We start from the raw sequence: 14,176 nt of genomic DNA, 5'->3' as shown, positions 1-14,176 counted from the left end.
ACCAGATCTCTAAACTTCCTAGGGCCTCCAGTCTCTTGAGGGTTAGGTGCATCTTCTCTGACTAACTCGGACCTGGGAGTCCTCTGCTGTATATATGTTGGAGGCCTCATCTCATAATTCTGTCTGAAAGAAATGCAGGATGCAAATGGAGAAGAGCCTGAAGAAAAGAAGGTACAGCGACAGGTCCAGAGTGGGATCCAGCTCAAGGGGAGGCCCTAAGACCTGACACCATTACTGAGGCTGTGGGGCATTTCACAAAAGGGCCTATCATGACTGCCAACAAGCAGCTGAAAGAGTCAGATGCAGATTTGTGCACCCAAATGGACAGAAGCTGCTGACCCCTGTGGTGGAATTAGGGAAAAGCTGGAGGGAGCTGAGGAGGAGGGCAACCCTGTAGGAGGACCAGCAGTCTCAATTAACCTGGACCTCCAAGATCTCTCAGACACTGGATCACCATCCAGGCAGCATACAACAGCTGAGATTTTATACATCAGAGCCTGTAGCAAAAACATCTTAACCTAGATTCATCAACAATTTTATTTTCCAAATGCTTTCTAAGGTCACTGCTGACGAACTACATCTCCAAAGTTCTTTACTAAGGTGGTGACTGAATCATTAGTCTGCTCCAGCAGCAATGCCTGAATCAAGAGGTCAAGCATTATTGTTGAGTGCCAGTGACAGTGCCCAGTGAGGGGCTGGAAGCCCCCTTAGAGTTTCCATACAATTCTTAGATTAAGAGGGATATGAAGGCAACAAGCAGAGCAAAACTGCATAACAGCACGAAGTCCTCAGAACATGGAGTCCTCTGGGCCATGCCCCTCCTATGAGTTCTAAAGCCCTGTCATTCCTCCTGTATGGCCCCAGGCAATTTATTCACTTCCCCATCCAGTTATATTCCTCTCCCTTCATCTCCTCCCAGTCCCATCCTCCCACCACCAAACTTGATTTTCATCATGGTCTTTACTACAGCAATAGAGAATCGAAGACTTACTGTAGATGTTAAAATAAACATAACACTTTTCCTAATTTGGTAAAGAAATTTTAATTTTTTTGCAGAATATGTTAAAGAACAATTTAATATGGGACTTCCACATCAAGGAAATGTCTTTAGATAGTGACTATTTTTATTTTTTAACATTTTCTATGTTTTCACTTATACATTAATCATTCATATTTTATCATATACCAATTGGACAAATTTACGGTTTTCATTGAGACATTTTCATACATGTATACAATGTGCCTTGTTTACATCCCACATGACCCTCCCTTCCCTCCTATCCTTATCCCTGCTTCTTCTTACCCCATAACCCTCTTCTAATTTCATTTCTATCTTTTTCTACTGACTAGCCTTAATTAGTGCATTTTGTAATTAGACTGGATTCAGGCCATCAAGAATTATATAACTGGTTAGGGTTATTTGTTACTGTGTATTCAAACAAACTTTCAAAAAAAGGTTAAGAATACTGGAATAAAAATTAGGCCATGGGCAGCCCCGAAAAACATAACAAGAAACATAATCTTAAAAAAAGTTCTGAAGATGTAGGCTTTAGCTGCAGCCAAAACACACACCCCTATTATCGTTGAAATTGCACTTTGCAACACTGGGTAACCTAACAAGTATAATGCCTCAATAGACTTCTTGTTGACTGAAGGCTCATTACTGGAAACAAATGCATAGGAGATGTGTGCAGAAAAATCAAAAGAAAACCCTATACAAATAACAAGATTAATCATGGATATGGAATCAAGATTAACATTCCAGAATGCCATAAAACCTGTCACTCCCACAATCACAGAAGCAATAGCAAAGGTGACCCACAGGGAACACACTGGGTGAGGGATCAGCAGTAAGGAAACGATGAACATAGCTGTTGATGCAATCATGACATTTCGAACAGTATTCTCTATTATCGCAGCATACTGATCAAAATAGATGAATGCCTGGTTATATACCATCAAGGGAACCTCACAGTTTTCAGCTATGCCTCGCAACTTTAGTAACATTCTTTTCTTATTGCTAGAGGATGAAACATCTATGGTTTGGATAAAGCCTCGTGAAGAAGTGATTTCATTTGATGAGGAGACATTAATATCATATGTAAAAACAGGGAAAAAGTTTAAAAAGCCTGCAATATTATTCATAAAGGTATTCTTGTCATTAGGATTATTTCCAGTGTTATTCATATACTGCATATATGCCTCCAACCAAAACTCTGTGAGATTTTTATCTACATACTCATTTTGTTCAAATTGTGTCATACATTTGTCCAGTTTCTGTCTTACATCTTTATCCCAGTAGTTGACAGTTTCTGTAACAATGACCATAACTCTTGGACCATAATCTGAAAAGTAGTCTTCCTCGACATTAAAGTAGGGTGTGATATAGGAATCATCACTTGCCAGGTTGCGAAGATCTAACCCTTCTTGCACTTGGAAGCACCCATATATACTGCTGATGATGTAGAAAATGTATATTAGCACCACAATAAACTTGGCTTTGGAAGTTGTGAGAAAAGGACCAAAATAGTCTCTAAAGAACAAATTCATGGGATGGTTATCATCTCCGTGTTCATCTGGAAACGAACCGAATGGGACACAGCAGAACTTTTTAAATGAGGAATATTTTTGGTCTGGCTTTTCCAGCCAGCGCGACCACACAACTTCTCTTTTACCATCCAGAGCCATAATTGCTCCAAAACAGGTGATGCTATAAAAATAGCAGAAGAGCAGGGTTGTTCCCGTATAGATACAAAAATACTGCACGGATCTGAAAGAGCTGGTGATTCCCGTATAGAAAGCAAGGACATTGGTGATGGTGGTGATTGTAATGGACACTGCCACCTTTGAGTAAGAATTGGAGAGTCGTTCGCTTACGCTCTCCGTGAGGCTGGTCTTCTGCCAGGCAGAAATCATGATAAACATGTCATCAACTCCAACACCTATAACAAAAGAACAGATGTTCAAGTATATTAATAATATACAAGTTAAAACACTGGACATTTTCTATTGGCTGTTTGCAAATCTCTGCTTAAACACTGTTTGCTCAGGCTGTTTCTGAGTTTATATCAGAATTTGTCACTCATTCCTCTGTTAGAAGTCTTAGCTCTGTACACACCTGCTGTTTGTGCACAGCACACTCTGTGTAACCAGGGGTCTTCATGATAAACCGAGGACACCTACCTGATGCCCATTTCATACTAGTTGAAGCAGTATCAGCAACCTATCTTTGATCACACAAGCCATTTCAACCAATATACAAATATGTCTATCAAACATTACTTGAAATGCAAACTGGCAAGTGTGTTTATAGGTAGCATCAGGCCATGTAAGTAGTGCCACTTGTATTATAGCACCTGCTCTCTAGAAATACACCCAGGCGTACACTATCCCTGCTGGTCTCTATTGGACACCCAGCATGTGGTGGACACAAGGTTTCATTGGTCTTGAGATGAGAGGGTTGTGCAAAACTGAGATCTTCAAAACCCTTTCCATGATGCAATTTCATGATTGGCTTGAAACAGAACTGAAGAATGTGAGAGAGCTTTGACATTACTAATGTCAAAAAAGAATGGAGACATAGAAGGAAGGAGACTAGACAGTCCAGTCCTACCACCAATGAATTCATTTTAGACTACAGTTGAGACTGCATGTACTTGTGTTTTTATTCCCAAATGTATTTTACAGTGAGTCTTGGAACTGCAATGCTGATCGTTACTCTTTTTCATAGAGTACAAGTTAGGGTTGGGGAGATACTGGGACTCATAAGCTGGCCTGTAGTTCAGATATTCATGCTCATGACTGAGGTGGAAAGATACAAAATTTTCACAAAGATAGAGGAAGTGTCATAGACTGTATGGTGGCACCACATGACTAGCAGCTCTCAAGTCTCCAGCTGAACAAGGGAAACAATTAGAGACACTGAGGACCAAGAATGGGATGCATTGGTTTCTTAGGTGTTTAAGAACTATTATTTTATTCAGAAATTCTCCTCACAGTTCTTAAGTTGCTGAAATGCATATACAAATCTATTCACACACTCCTGTGGATACAAACTGTGCAAATACAGTGAATACAGACTGGCTTGTAGTAAACACATCTCCCTTAACTATAGTTATTGATGTCTGTGTGGAAAGAGAAACTCTTGAACCTTATGGAAGCCATCTTGTGTCAATTAAAAACAAACCTAAGGCCAATGAGCTGAGGCAGGAAATAGGAGGTGGGAGTTCCAGCAGAGGAGCTTGGGATTCTGGGAAATAGTCAGGTGTGGGAGATTCCAAACACTGGAAGAAACTGACACATAAACCTGAGAAGAGGTAATGAACCAGTGGAAGAAAGTAGCCTAGAATAAACTGGATTATTGCGATATGAGCTACTCAGGGAGAGAGCCAAAGCTTATGGCTTATTTATTAATGAGATATTAAGTCTCAGAGTCACTATTTCAGGGAACAAAGTGGCTGGGAAGAAAATCACCAACTACAGCTGTGGGCACACTGACTGTACATAAATGAGGGTGTGCTCTGAAAAACAAGGCTAAATTGATGTACAATACAAAACCATTTACTATTTTCAGGGAAAACATTTTTCTCAAATTGCATAGTTTGATGAGTGTATGGGTGTGTATTCTTACTCTAAAATAAATTCCAAAAACAGCATAAAAAAGAACACTATAATCTCCCTTTCAAGGATAATCCTGAAAAACATTTTAAAAAATTTTATAGAATTTGTTCTATGTAAATATTATTCTATTTCCATTTAACTTTTATTCTTTGTTTCATGTCATGCACCCCATTCTTGTTCATCTCCCCATCCTCTCATACCTGCCATTTGGCCTTGCAACTCCACTGCCCCAATTAAAAATACACAAACACCAAACAAAAACCAGAAATCATAGAAAACATGATCATGGACTCTGTAGTGTGTCACAGTGTGTCCCACAGTATATCCCTCTGTCCACACATTTTCATTTGTAAACTTTGATTGCAACAAATCATTGGTCTGGTTGAGATCTCTGGTTTCTGTGACACCATCAATACTGGATTCTCACCAGGTCTCCTCCTGGTTATCCTGTTGTTGCCCTGTGTCATGGAGATCCTGCAGTTTTGGATCAGCAGGACTTGTACTTTCAGGCATCCCAACCACTTATAGATGATATTGATTTTGGGGTTGGCCAACTCAGAGCCCTGGGTGGCAGCTGAGCTAGTCAGTGGTCCAGCTCTTTCTTATCCACACCACCATGGTGAGCTCTCTAGTCCTGCTCCTGCTAGGCCACCCGATGCCACATCAATAGTAGACAGGGTCAGTTCTCCTGGGCATATGCCCTTGAGGCTGGCTCACCTACACTCCATGTCTCCAGGGCCAGCTCCACTGTGCTTCCCATCAGGGCACAGGGCCCACTCTCCCAAGTGCAGCAGCTGGTGAGAGATGGGACCAGCTATCCAGAATGCTGCAGTCAGTGAGGGGCAGGCCAGTTCTGCACAGCCTCTGGACATCCATGTGGCCTCCAGTGGCTGCCACAACTAACAACATCCCCATGTTCTCTACTCGTTATATGAGCCGTGGACATTGACATTGATCCATGCTGCTGCATAGTCAAGGACCCAGAAATGGCCCTCATCTCAGCAGCAGCTTGAGTTGGGATTTTACCATGACCCCTGGTGGCAGGGCTGGCCACTCCCAACAGGCTATTCCTCTCCACCATCAAGTCTCCAGCTCTGCCTCTTGTCATGATGCTCAAGCTGCTCCACTTCTCTTTCTCATCTGTCCACCATATACTTGTACATTGTGGTGGCTCCTACTATAGTCTGGCCACATGGCTGGTGGGACCCTGGGTGACATCCTCCAGCAAGTGGATGTTTATGGCCTGCTTGTGAGGTGCAACAGAGGGCAGATCTTTGGATGGCATGGCTGAATGCAGGTCTCAGTCGTCCTCCTTCCACACCGTGCTGCCTGGATTTGATCTGAGTTTATGTGTCCTAGGCATAAAACAGCTTTGGCCACCAAACTAAGCATCAAGCTATGATGAACAAAGGACTGCCATCTGCCCTGCCCCTGACTGATATAAGAACACCACCACCACCACCAATGTCTCTTTACCCAATGCCGGGGCGGGGGAGGTAAGTTGTTTTATAATGAGAAATTTTCATTCAATTATATTTGTCTTTTAAAAGGTTAAATATGTTTCAACATTTCAATATGTCTGATCTGACAAATTCCACATTGATATGGGATCAGGTTGCTCTTAATATTTTCTTATTCAAAACACACCAACATTTATTCTACTTATAATTAATTACATTTATCAGATAAATTTTTAGAAGTGAAATTGCTTGTCTGTAGTTCTCCCCTTTTAAGTCTTTGATTTGCTCCAAACTTGGAGGAATGCAAACCAATTTATACTTTTCCTACAGCAGAATCTAGAGAGTTTTCATTTATGCACAACATTCCAAAATGATCTCACCAGTACTGATTAATCAAGAAAAAAAGAACACTTGTTTTGTTTTTTTTAGATTAGTGTGTATCCCTTGATATATTTCATCTTGTGTTTTCTGGGGTTTCTATTTTGTTTTCTATGTGTGAATGAATGGCCATCTCTATTTGTCTAGGGCACTATATTTTTCCAACTCTGAAGACAGATAATTTGTTCTTTCTGTTGTTTGAGCCAGCTAAACACAATGCATTCCCTTATCCACTGAACATATCTATAGATTTAACATGGCTTCATAATTTGTTTTACTCACCAAGAATAAGAAATGGTGAGTTTGCAACTATGATCACAAATGGGACCCCAATGTGCAGCATCAGGCCAAAGCCACTCACCACTGACATGGCGACAGAAAACACTCCAAAGACTGCAACCCACATTTTGTTTCTTATACAGTCCAACCTGTAAATTTAGAGGGAAAATAAGAACTTATGATGGTGGCTTCCAGATTGAAATCCTACTAATTGGTTGTTGACTTAGACACCTAGGCAGAAGTCTTTGGGCTGACAATTTCCATAGCTTTCTGCCAGAGACCTTAAACTAACAGACACCATTACATTAACAACTCACAAAGAAATAGTGGGGACAATGAAGTGGGGAATCTACAAACGTTCCTGGGTGATTTTTATGTAACTATTTGAGCACTAATCCACTGACTACCATTTCAGAATAGAAATTTGCTAAGCACTACAAATGCTTAACTCTGACTTGGGTATGGATGAAATACAGTAGGTAATAGGTGGTGGCTTGGCTCATCTTCGGTTGTTATGGCAAAATACCTGTGGCTGGATACTTTATAAAAAGAAAAGCATTTACTTAAGTTCACAATTCTGAAGGTCCAATAGGATGATGCAGCATCTTTGCAAGGGCTTCTTTCACTGTGTTATAACATGGTACTTGTCATTGTGGTGGGAATGCTTAAGAGAGAAAAAACAAAAGGAAATATAGGAAAATTGATAGATTTAGGATCCAGGCTTGCTGTTTTCATAACAACTTCCTGTTTTGGGAAATAATGGGGGTCCCATGAGAACTTTCTGAGAGCAGCATCCCCTACTCTATGAAAAGTGACCTACTGCTTTTCATAGATCTTGCTTCTTAAAATCTCCCAATATCACAATACTTGAAAACCAACTTTCTAACACATGAACCAGGACTCATTCAAACCACAGCCAAGGACAAACTGAAACGGAGCATGTATCCAGTTTTTTATTCCTCCAACCCCCGACTTCAAGATATAAACATAGTATACATAGTCTGCAATTTCAAATTAGCTCAGTGAGTGTTGCAGCTAAAAGTATGAAAACATTGTTTTAAATGATTTTTGTGATGCTTATGTCTTTCTGATATGGGCTTTATAGAAAGGTTGATAATTTGAAAAAAGAAAAAGTTGAACACAACACATTCTGAATGACCAACCTATTTTTTTTGTCAAAAGAACAGAAAAGAAGATAAATACAGGACATGTTTAAAGTATGACACTATCTATGCCTTATCATCCCACAGGTCGCAATGCATATCTGTATAAGGGTAACATCCATCTAACCCTAACCCTAACCCTGCAGCAGTCAGGGAGGCTGTCTTGTTATAAGCCACCAACAGAGTTCTGGGAACTAAGCATGGCTCCTCTGCATGAGAAACACAAAATTCTCTAAAGCATCTCGCTGCCCTAACACACATTTTAAAATCTTACAATACACTCCAGGTTTTAGGCTTTACTTGCTATAAAGTGCTTCAAAACAATGACTGATACCTACCTTTACAAATATATTATAGGGAAAAGAAAATAGGTTAGACCCTAAATATGAGTATGACAACTAGGAATTCAATGACATTGATCACATATGAAAAAGGTAACAATTTCTTTACCTGTTCTCATTCCAGGAAGAGGAGGTGACTCCAGAAACATCTGGGAAAGCAAAGCCTTGTAAGATTGTCATAGACCTGCTAGGAGAGGCGACTCAGCAGCCAAGCCACTGAAAGATCCTCAGTCTATCCAGCTGGGTTTTGCAGAAAGCTCTAGGGATGTGTCTTTCATTGAGGCCAAGCAATGTATGCCTGAAAGTCCATTGTGTGATGCTATAAAGGTGAATGTAATTGAGATCCTAACATGTCGAAGATGTCAAAACTGGGAGACATATATCCAAGGAGAACTGCACACAGAGAAGGGAAGCAGCCCAAGAGAGGGACTACAGGCAACACAGCTATAATGGCTGAGGCATCTAAGACCATTGAAACAGAAGTTCCAGACATACAGCTATGAAGTTCTGTGTTTGCACTTCTGGGTTTCAGTCTTCCTTCCCTTTACTATTCCCTTACTATGTCCTCATGCCTCCTTTGTGGAAGGGTAATGTGTATTCAGGCCCATTTTATAAGGGAAGTATATAATTTATTTTTTTAACAGAGAATCACAGGGAATTAACTCAAGTCTCAGATGAGGCTTTGGCTTTTTAACAGTGCTAAAAGTTAAAACTATGAGGACTTTAAATAAAAGATTTGTAAGTTTGATTTTACGTGTATAATCTTGTCCCAGTTGTGGTCACGAGAAGGGGGGTTGGGTCAACTAGAACTGGAGTTATAAGCAGTTGTTGGTCACCATGAGGGGTGCTGGGAACTGAACCCAGGTATTCTGCAAGAGCAGCAAGTGCTCTTAACTGGTTTTATCTAGTTATTACTGTGGGAATATTTAAAGTTGGACTAGATGCATGAGCCAAGGGGTTGGGATTTAGCTCAGTGGTAGAGCGCTTGCCTAGCAAGCACAAGGCCCTGGGTTCGGTCCTCAGCTCCGGAAAAAAAAAAAAAGATGGCCATGAGCCTATTGGGATCAGGGACAGAAAGTGTTAGTTTGAATGAAATATGTCCCCCATAGGCTTATGTGTTTGAATACTTGGTCCTCAGCTCCTTAACACTTGGTACTGTTTTGAGAAAGTTATGTAAGCTTTAGGTGGTAGAGCCTTGCTAGAGAAAGTGCATCATCACTGGGACCAGCTCTGAGGTTTGTAGCCTCACTCTCTGTTCCCACAGATGTGGAAATGTGGATGAAACATGATCAATCAGCTCCCTGCTTAATGATCAACTGTATCCCTCAAGAAACAAGCCAAAATGAATTCTTTCTTCTTTAACTTTCTTTTAGTCATGGTTTCTATCACCATGTATTATGAAAAGTAACTAATACAACACTAACTTATGGAATGAAGTGACAAGGCAAATATTTGACAATAGATACCCAGTTTAAAAGAGAAAAACTCAATAATTTGAAATCTGTAAAACTAGGAAAGAAAATAGAACTAAAACAGAAGTTTCTTCATCTGTTCTGCTTTCTATAACAAATGCCTTAGACTGAGTAACCTATAAGAGCGGAAAGGGAAAGTCAGCAAATTCAGAGATAGAAAGTAGAATAAAGTTTGTCTGGGTCTCAGGGAGAGGAATTAGGTTATTGCATAATGAATATGGAGTATCTGTTAATAATGATGGGAAAAACTTGTGAAGCAGATAGTTGTGTTGGATAAACAGTATGGATATAATTAATATTACCAAATTGTTCACATAAATGAAATATTGTAAAGTGTGTATGTTCTATCACAATATGTTTACTATGAAATAATAAGTAAAAAAGAATAGTTTTACCTGGAGCATGATACAACTGCAAATAGTATGATTAAAATGTATGCCAAGTGAAACAGAGGAATCACAGTCTTGGAGGTTGCCTCAAACTCCAACTGTCTGGAAAGGGATGTAAAGTAGACCACCTGCAACAAAAACATGCCCAGGAAATAAATTCAGATTACAGATTCTGTCAAAAGTACAAGCATACCAGATGCTTCAGCTTGATGGGCAGTGTAAAAAGTGGGACATTTGCTTCTTCACAGAAAATCTGCATAATGCTTTTCAATGTTTCCTTCAAAATCAAAATCATTTCTTTGCCTTTTCGTTAAGATCGGGTGAGAATCTTAACCGTAAACCTAAACAAACCAAAACTGAGTTTTATGCATAACTATGAAACCCTGTCCTCCTTAACAACTGTGGAAAGTGTGGCGTTTTATAAATCGTGTTAGGTTGCTAGCTTCTTATATTTTAATTGCGTCAGTAACTCCTTAGGAAACACTTGGCCTTCCGCTAAGTATTCACTGGGGTTATATATTGGAATTGCTGGTCCAGAAATTTGTCAGACGACATGGACGTCAGCACTAAGCCAGGTTCCCTACCTATAACTGCCCTGAAAAGGGCCGGGCTAGTTACCACCTTCTAATACAGCGTGGTAGAACTCGAAAGTTTTGCCTTTTAATTTCACTCGATACGAACGGGCTTTGAGGGCTCTTGGAAACAAGAGGAGGGTCACATAAAAGAAATAATTTTCAAGTGACTTAATTGGAAAGCCAAACCCTACACCGAATGTGAAAATTCGCGTCTATGCTAAGCGGAGTGACTGATGCAGGCTGCAGACCCGGACGATACCGATGCATTTGCGATGCGACGCCCTCCGAGCGCAGCAGAGAGAGCTCCCGGCTTCCATCCGGGGGTCGCTCTGTCTCTGCCCTCGTTGGCCTCCCTTGCGAGCCCCAGCCTCCGGGCACCTCTATGTCTTCCAGAGCCAGGTCGCTCTTCATGTCGTTAAAATGGTCGAGGAAGTGAGTCAGCCACGCCTGGCTGCGCTCGCGGTCCTCGGGGTCCTCCGTCTTGAGGTAATACAGCAGCCGCATCGCCCGCGACTCCACCAGCCGCTGGCGGTTTCCGGTCGTCGCGTAGCCCAGGACGTTTCCCCCGAAGAAGCCCGCGAGGTGGATGAGGTGGTCGGCCACGCTGTGTATGGGGAAGGTGAGTTCCGACAGGTTCAGCGACGAGTTCTGCTGCCACGAGAAGAGCAGAGGGTTGGGCGGGACGCACCCGACGCTGTACTTGGCGCACACCTCCGGGTACAGGATCTGCGTCCCGTTCTCCTGGACGACTTTCAGCGCCTGCACCGCTCGGTCCAGCCTGCTCACCTCCGCGAAGGCTTCCGGCTCCAGCAGCGAGTCTCTGTGGGACACCACCAAGATGGACGCGAAGTTGGTCTCGGAGCTGGTCCTGGAGGCGGAGAAGCGGTACGAGTCGTTGGTGCTGAAGTGGCTCTGCACGAAGCGCCGCTCGGCCTTGGCCGGGCTGCCGATCGGCGTGTACTGCTCCTCGAGGTTCTCCTTCTCCTTCGGGAGGAAGATGAGGCCGGTGCCCAGCGACGCCGTCAGCAGCACAGGCCCGAGCAGGAACAGCCATGGGTTCGCGCCCACGAGGGCGCCGAGGCGAAGGAAGCAGCTGGACAGCGGGGCTTCCAGGCAGTCGGTGTGGCAGCGGCGCGGCGGCGGGGCCTCCTGACCCACGGGCGGCAGGCGCTCCAACGGCGGCCCGGTGGCCCAGCTTGGGCTCGCCTCGTCCGGAGGGACGGCTTCCAGTTGTCCTTCCGTCTCCCGCAGCTCCTCCTCAGCCGGCGCCACCTCGGCCGGTGCCTCCTGCTGCTCCTCCTCCTCTCCTGGTGCCACCTTGGAGGAGATCATGTCACCCACGGCTGTTCAGAGGAGCTGCTGCGGAGCTGTGTGCACCGCAGTGGTCCGGCGGGGACCGTTGGCTGCTCTTGTGCCCGGATGTTGGAGGTAACGGTTGGGAGGTGCGTGCGCGAGGCGACCTTCCTGGTGCGGGTCACAGAGCGTCCATCCTGCTATCCCCGCACTGACCGAAGCCCTCGGTGGGAGCACAAATTAAACCTTTTTAGTTTGGCGTCCCGGTGGCCGGGACAACTTCGCGTTTACTTTGTTGTCGTGTGTGTGTGTGTGTGTGTGTGTGTGTGTGTGTGTGTGTGTGTTACTCTCATCCCTGCTATGCTGTCAGAACGCTGAGGTGAGGGTCATTAAATCTAGTTTTGCTAACAAATTTAAGTGCCAACCAGAGGGACATAAGCATTTCTTGGAGGAAATGCTGCTTGTGCTACTTAAACAGTTGTCTATCTAAAGTTTACACAGTTTCCGATCTAAACGAAAATTGTACCGAGACAGATTTGGAGATCTTTATGAATCAGCACCCAAAGAAGGACGAGCAGCAGAGGATCGTTGCTTCAGCTTTATTTCCTCCGCGTGTGTTGAGACGACGCAACAGAGTTCCCCCTAAATGTGCTGCTTGTGCGCTTTCAGATTCCGTGGAACAGAACCGGTCCGGTTGTTTTCACCACAGCAGAAGATGTTACTGCGCCCATCCTGGATGTAGGAAGGGCCTAGCAGATTAAAGATCCGACCCCTTCCATTTCTCACAGGAGCAGGGGCATCGCCAAAAAGACCGACTTTTCATCAGCCAGCGCCTCGTGCACTCTCGGGCCTGGCTGAGGCTGGAGTAGCAGGGACAGTCAGGGGAGGGTTTTGGGAAATTTCCACAGAGATCCTGTTAACAACCCAGTTACATTCAGGACTAGCTATCTCCTGTATGTTTCTGTTGATTTTGTGTTGCTGTAAAATTATAAAAATAAAAGGCTGTCTTTTACCCCCACTGGGCCCTGCACGGTGGCGGCCCAGGCTCTCTCTTAAACTTAAATCGCTACAGGAAAGAACAACACAGTAAACCTCTGATCCAATTGATAAGATATAATTGCCCACCTAAGCATACAAGGCCCTGTACACATCCATCCCTTCAGAATATTCATAACAACCTTTAAAGGTACAGAGTGGAATCTTAACATCTGCCTCCATGCTCTCTTGGCGTTTTCTTCCTCCATTCTCCTCCTCTTCCCTCAAACTTCTCTCCTGCCCATCCTTCCTTCTCATCCAATGACAGGCCCCGTTCTATCTTGTACCTGCCTTCACCTGCGTAATGACATCATCCCACAATTTTGTTGCCAGAACTGCAGGCTAAGATGTGTTGGTCATCACAGCTGTTCTACCGCATGGAAGCAGTGATAGGTAAGAGGAGGTACCTATCACTTTTGCTTAAACTGGTCAGTTTATGGTTTGTCATAAATTACAGCTGATGCCACATGCGGTGGTTTGCACCAGTAGCCCTAACTATTCAGGAGGTTGGGACATGTATATTGTAAATTGAAGGCTAGTTTGGACACCATGGCAAGCAGGACTTTGTTTCAAAACAAAATATCAAACCCAAAGAATGGGGCTATCGTTTAATGGTAAAGTATCTTCCTAGCATGTACAAGCACTTAATCCCAAGCACCACAAAAATGCAGTTAGAAAAAGTCTAATACACGGAATGACTATTTATCCTGTCATGCATAGGGATAGAATGAAAGTCACGATCAGGGAAGCATGCCTAACAGTAACATCCAAAGTAAATCAGAACAAAAGATAAAATGAATAAATTTAATAACTACAGAGTCCAGATAACAGTTGTCTCATTTAGGGCAGACATTGGGAAGACAGCTTGTGGTAGTTTGAGTATGCCTAGCCAGGGAGTGGCACTATTTGGAAGTGTGACCTTGTTGGAGTACGTCTGCCACTGCGGGCTTGGGCATTAAGATGTTGGGCATCCTTACTGCCTGGAAGTCAGTCTCCTGCTACTGGCCTGCAGATGAAGTCACAGAACTCAGTTCCTCCTGCACCATGCCTGTCTGTATGCTGCCATGTTCCCAACTTGATGATAATGGACTAAACTTCTGAACCTGTAAGCCACCCTCAACTAAATGTTGTCTTTATAAGAGTCGTCTTGGCCATGGTGTCTGTTTACAGC

At 43.3% G+C, this 14,176-nt stretch overlaps 1 protein-coding gene and 1 non-coding gene across 9 annotated transcripts; both read right to left on the bottom strand.

Annotated features, from left to right (window-relative positions):
* Positions 1-1,017: 1,017 nt before the first annotated feature.
* On the bottom strand, positions 1,018-12,979 carry Ptchd3 (patched domain containing 3). Of its 8 annotated transcripts, XM_063269876.1 has the most exons (5): positions 11,464-12,129; positions 11,056-11,325; positions 10,109-10,230; positions 6,741-6,886; positions 1,018-2,942 (listed from the first exon to the last, which is right to left on the bottom strand). In XM_063269876.1, the coding sequence occupies exons 1-5, from the start codon at positions 12,007-12,009 to the stop codon at positions 1,447-1,449; spliced, it is 2,580 nt and encodes an 859-aa protein (XP_063125946.1). In that variant the 5' UTR covers positions 12,010-12,129; the 3' UTR covers positions 1,018-1,446. The 8 variants fall into 8 exon arrangements, 5 of the variants coding, with proteins under 5 accessions (XP_063125946.1, XP_038943505.1, NP_001395857.1 ...); NM_001408928.1 differs by having other exon boundaries at positions 1,024-2,942; positions 11,056-12,048; XM_063269877.1 differs by lacking the exon at positions 1,018-2,942 and adding an exon at positions 2,985-3,895 and having other exon boundaries at positions 11,056-12,133.
* On the bottom strand, positions 5,967-6,110 carry LOC120095434 (small nucleolar RNA SNORA48). Its single transcript, XR_005490906.1, has one exon. It is a non-coding gene; the product is annotated as a small nucleolar RNA SNORA48 (small nucleolar RNA).
* Positions 12,980-14,176: the final 1,197 nt, after the last annotated feature.

The sequence above is a fragment of the Rattus norvegicus genome, chromosome 10 (assembly GCF_036323735.1).
Source record: "Rattus norvegicus strain BN/NHsdMcwi chromosome 10, GRCr8, whole genome shotgun sequence".
In the NCBI taxonomy this organism is placed as follows: Eukaryota; Metazoa; Chordata; class Mammalia; order Rodentia; family Muridae; genus Rattus; species Rattus norvegicus.
The sequence above is the reverse complement of the archived record's forward strand: the minus strand, read 5'-3'. Positions and strand labels throughout refer to the sequence as shown.

Bases quoted from the DNA above. Each gene is read 5' to 3' on its own strand.
- Ptchd3 (NM_001408928.1), bottom strand. From the start codon at position 12,009: ATGATCTCCTCCAAGGTGGCACCAGGAGAGGAGGAGGAGCAGCAGGAG. The intron at 10,231-11,055 runs GTGCCCGGAGGC...TTTTTGTTGCAG, and splicing joins TGGCTCTGGAAGACATAGAG to GTGGTCTACTTTACATCCCT. The intron at 6,887-10,108 runs GTAAAACTATTC...CTAAATTTACAG, and splicing joins GCAGTTGTATCATGCTCCAG to GTTGGACTGTATAAGAAACA.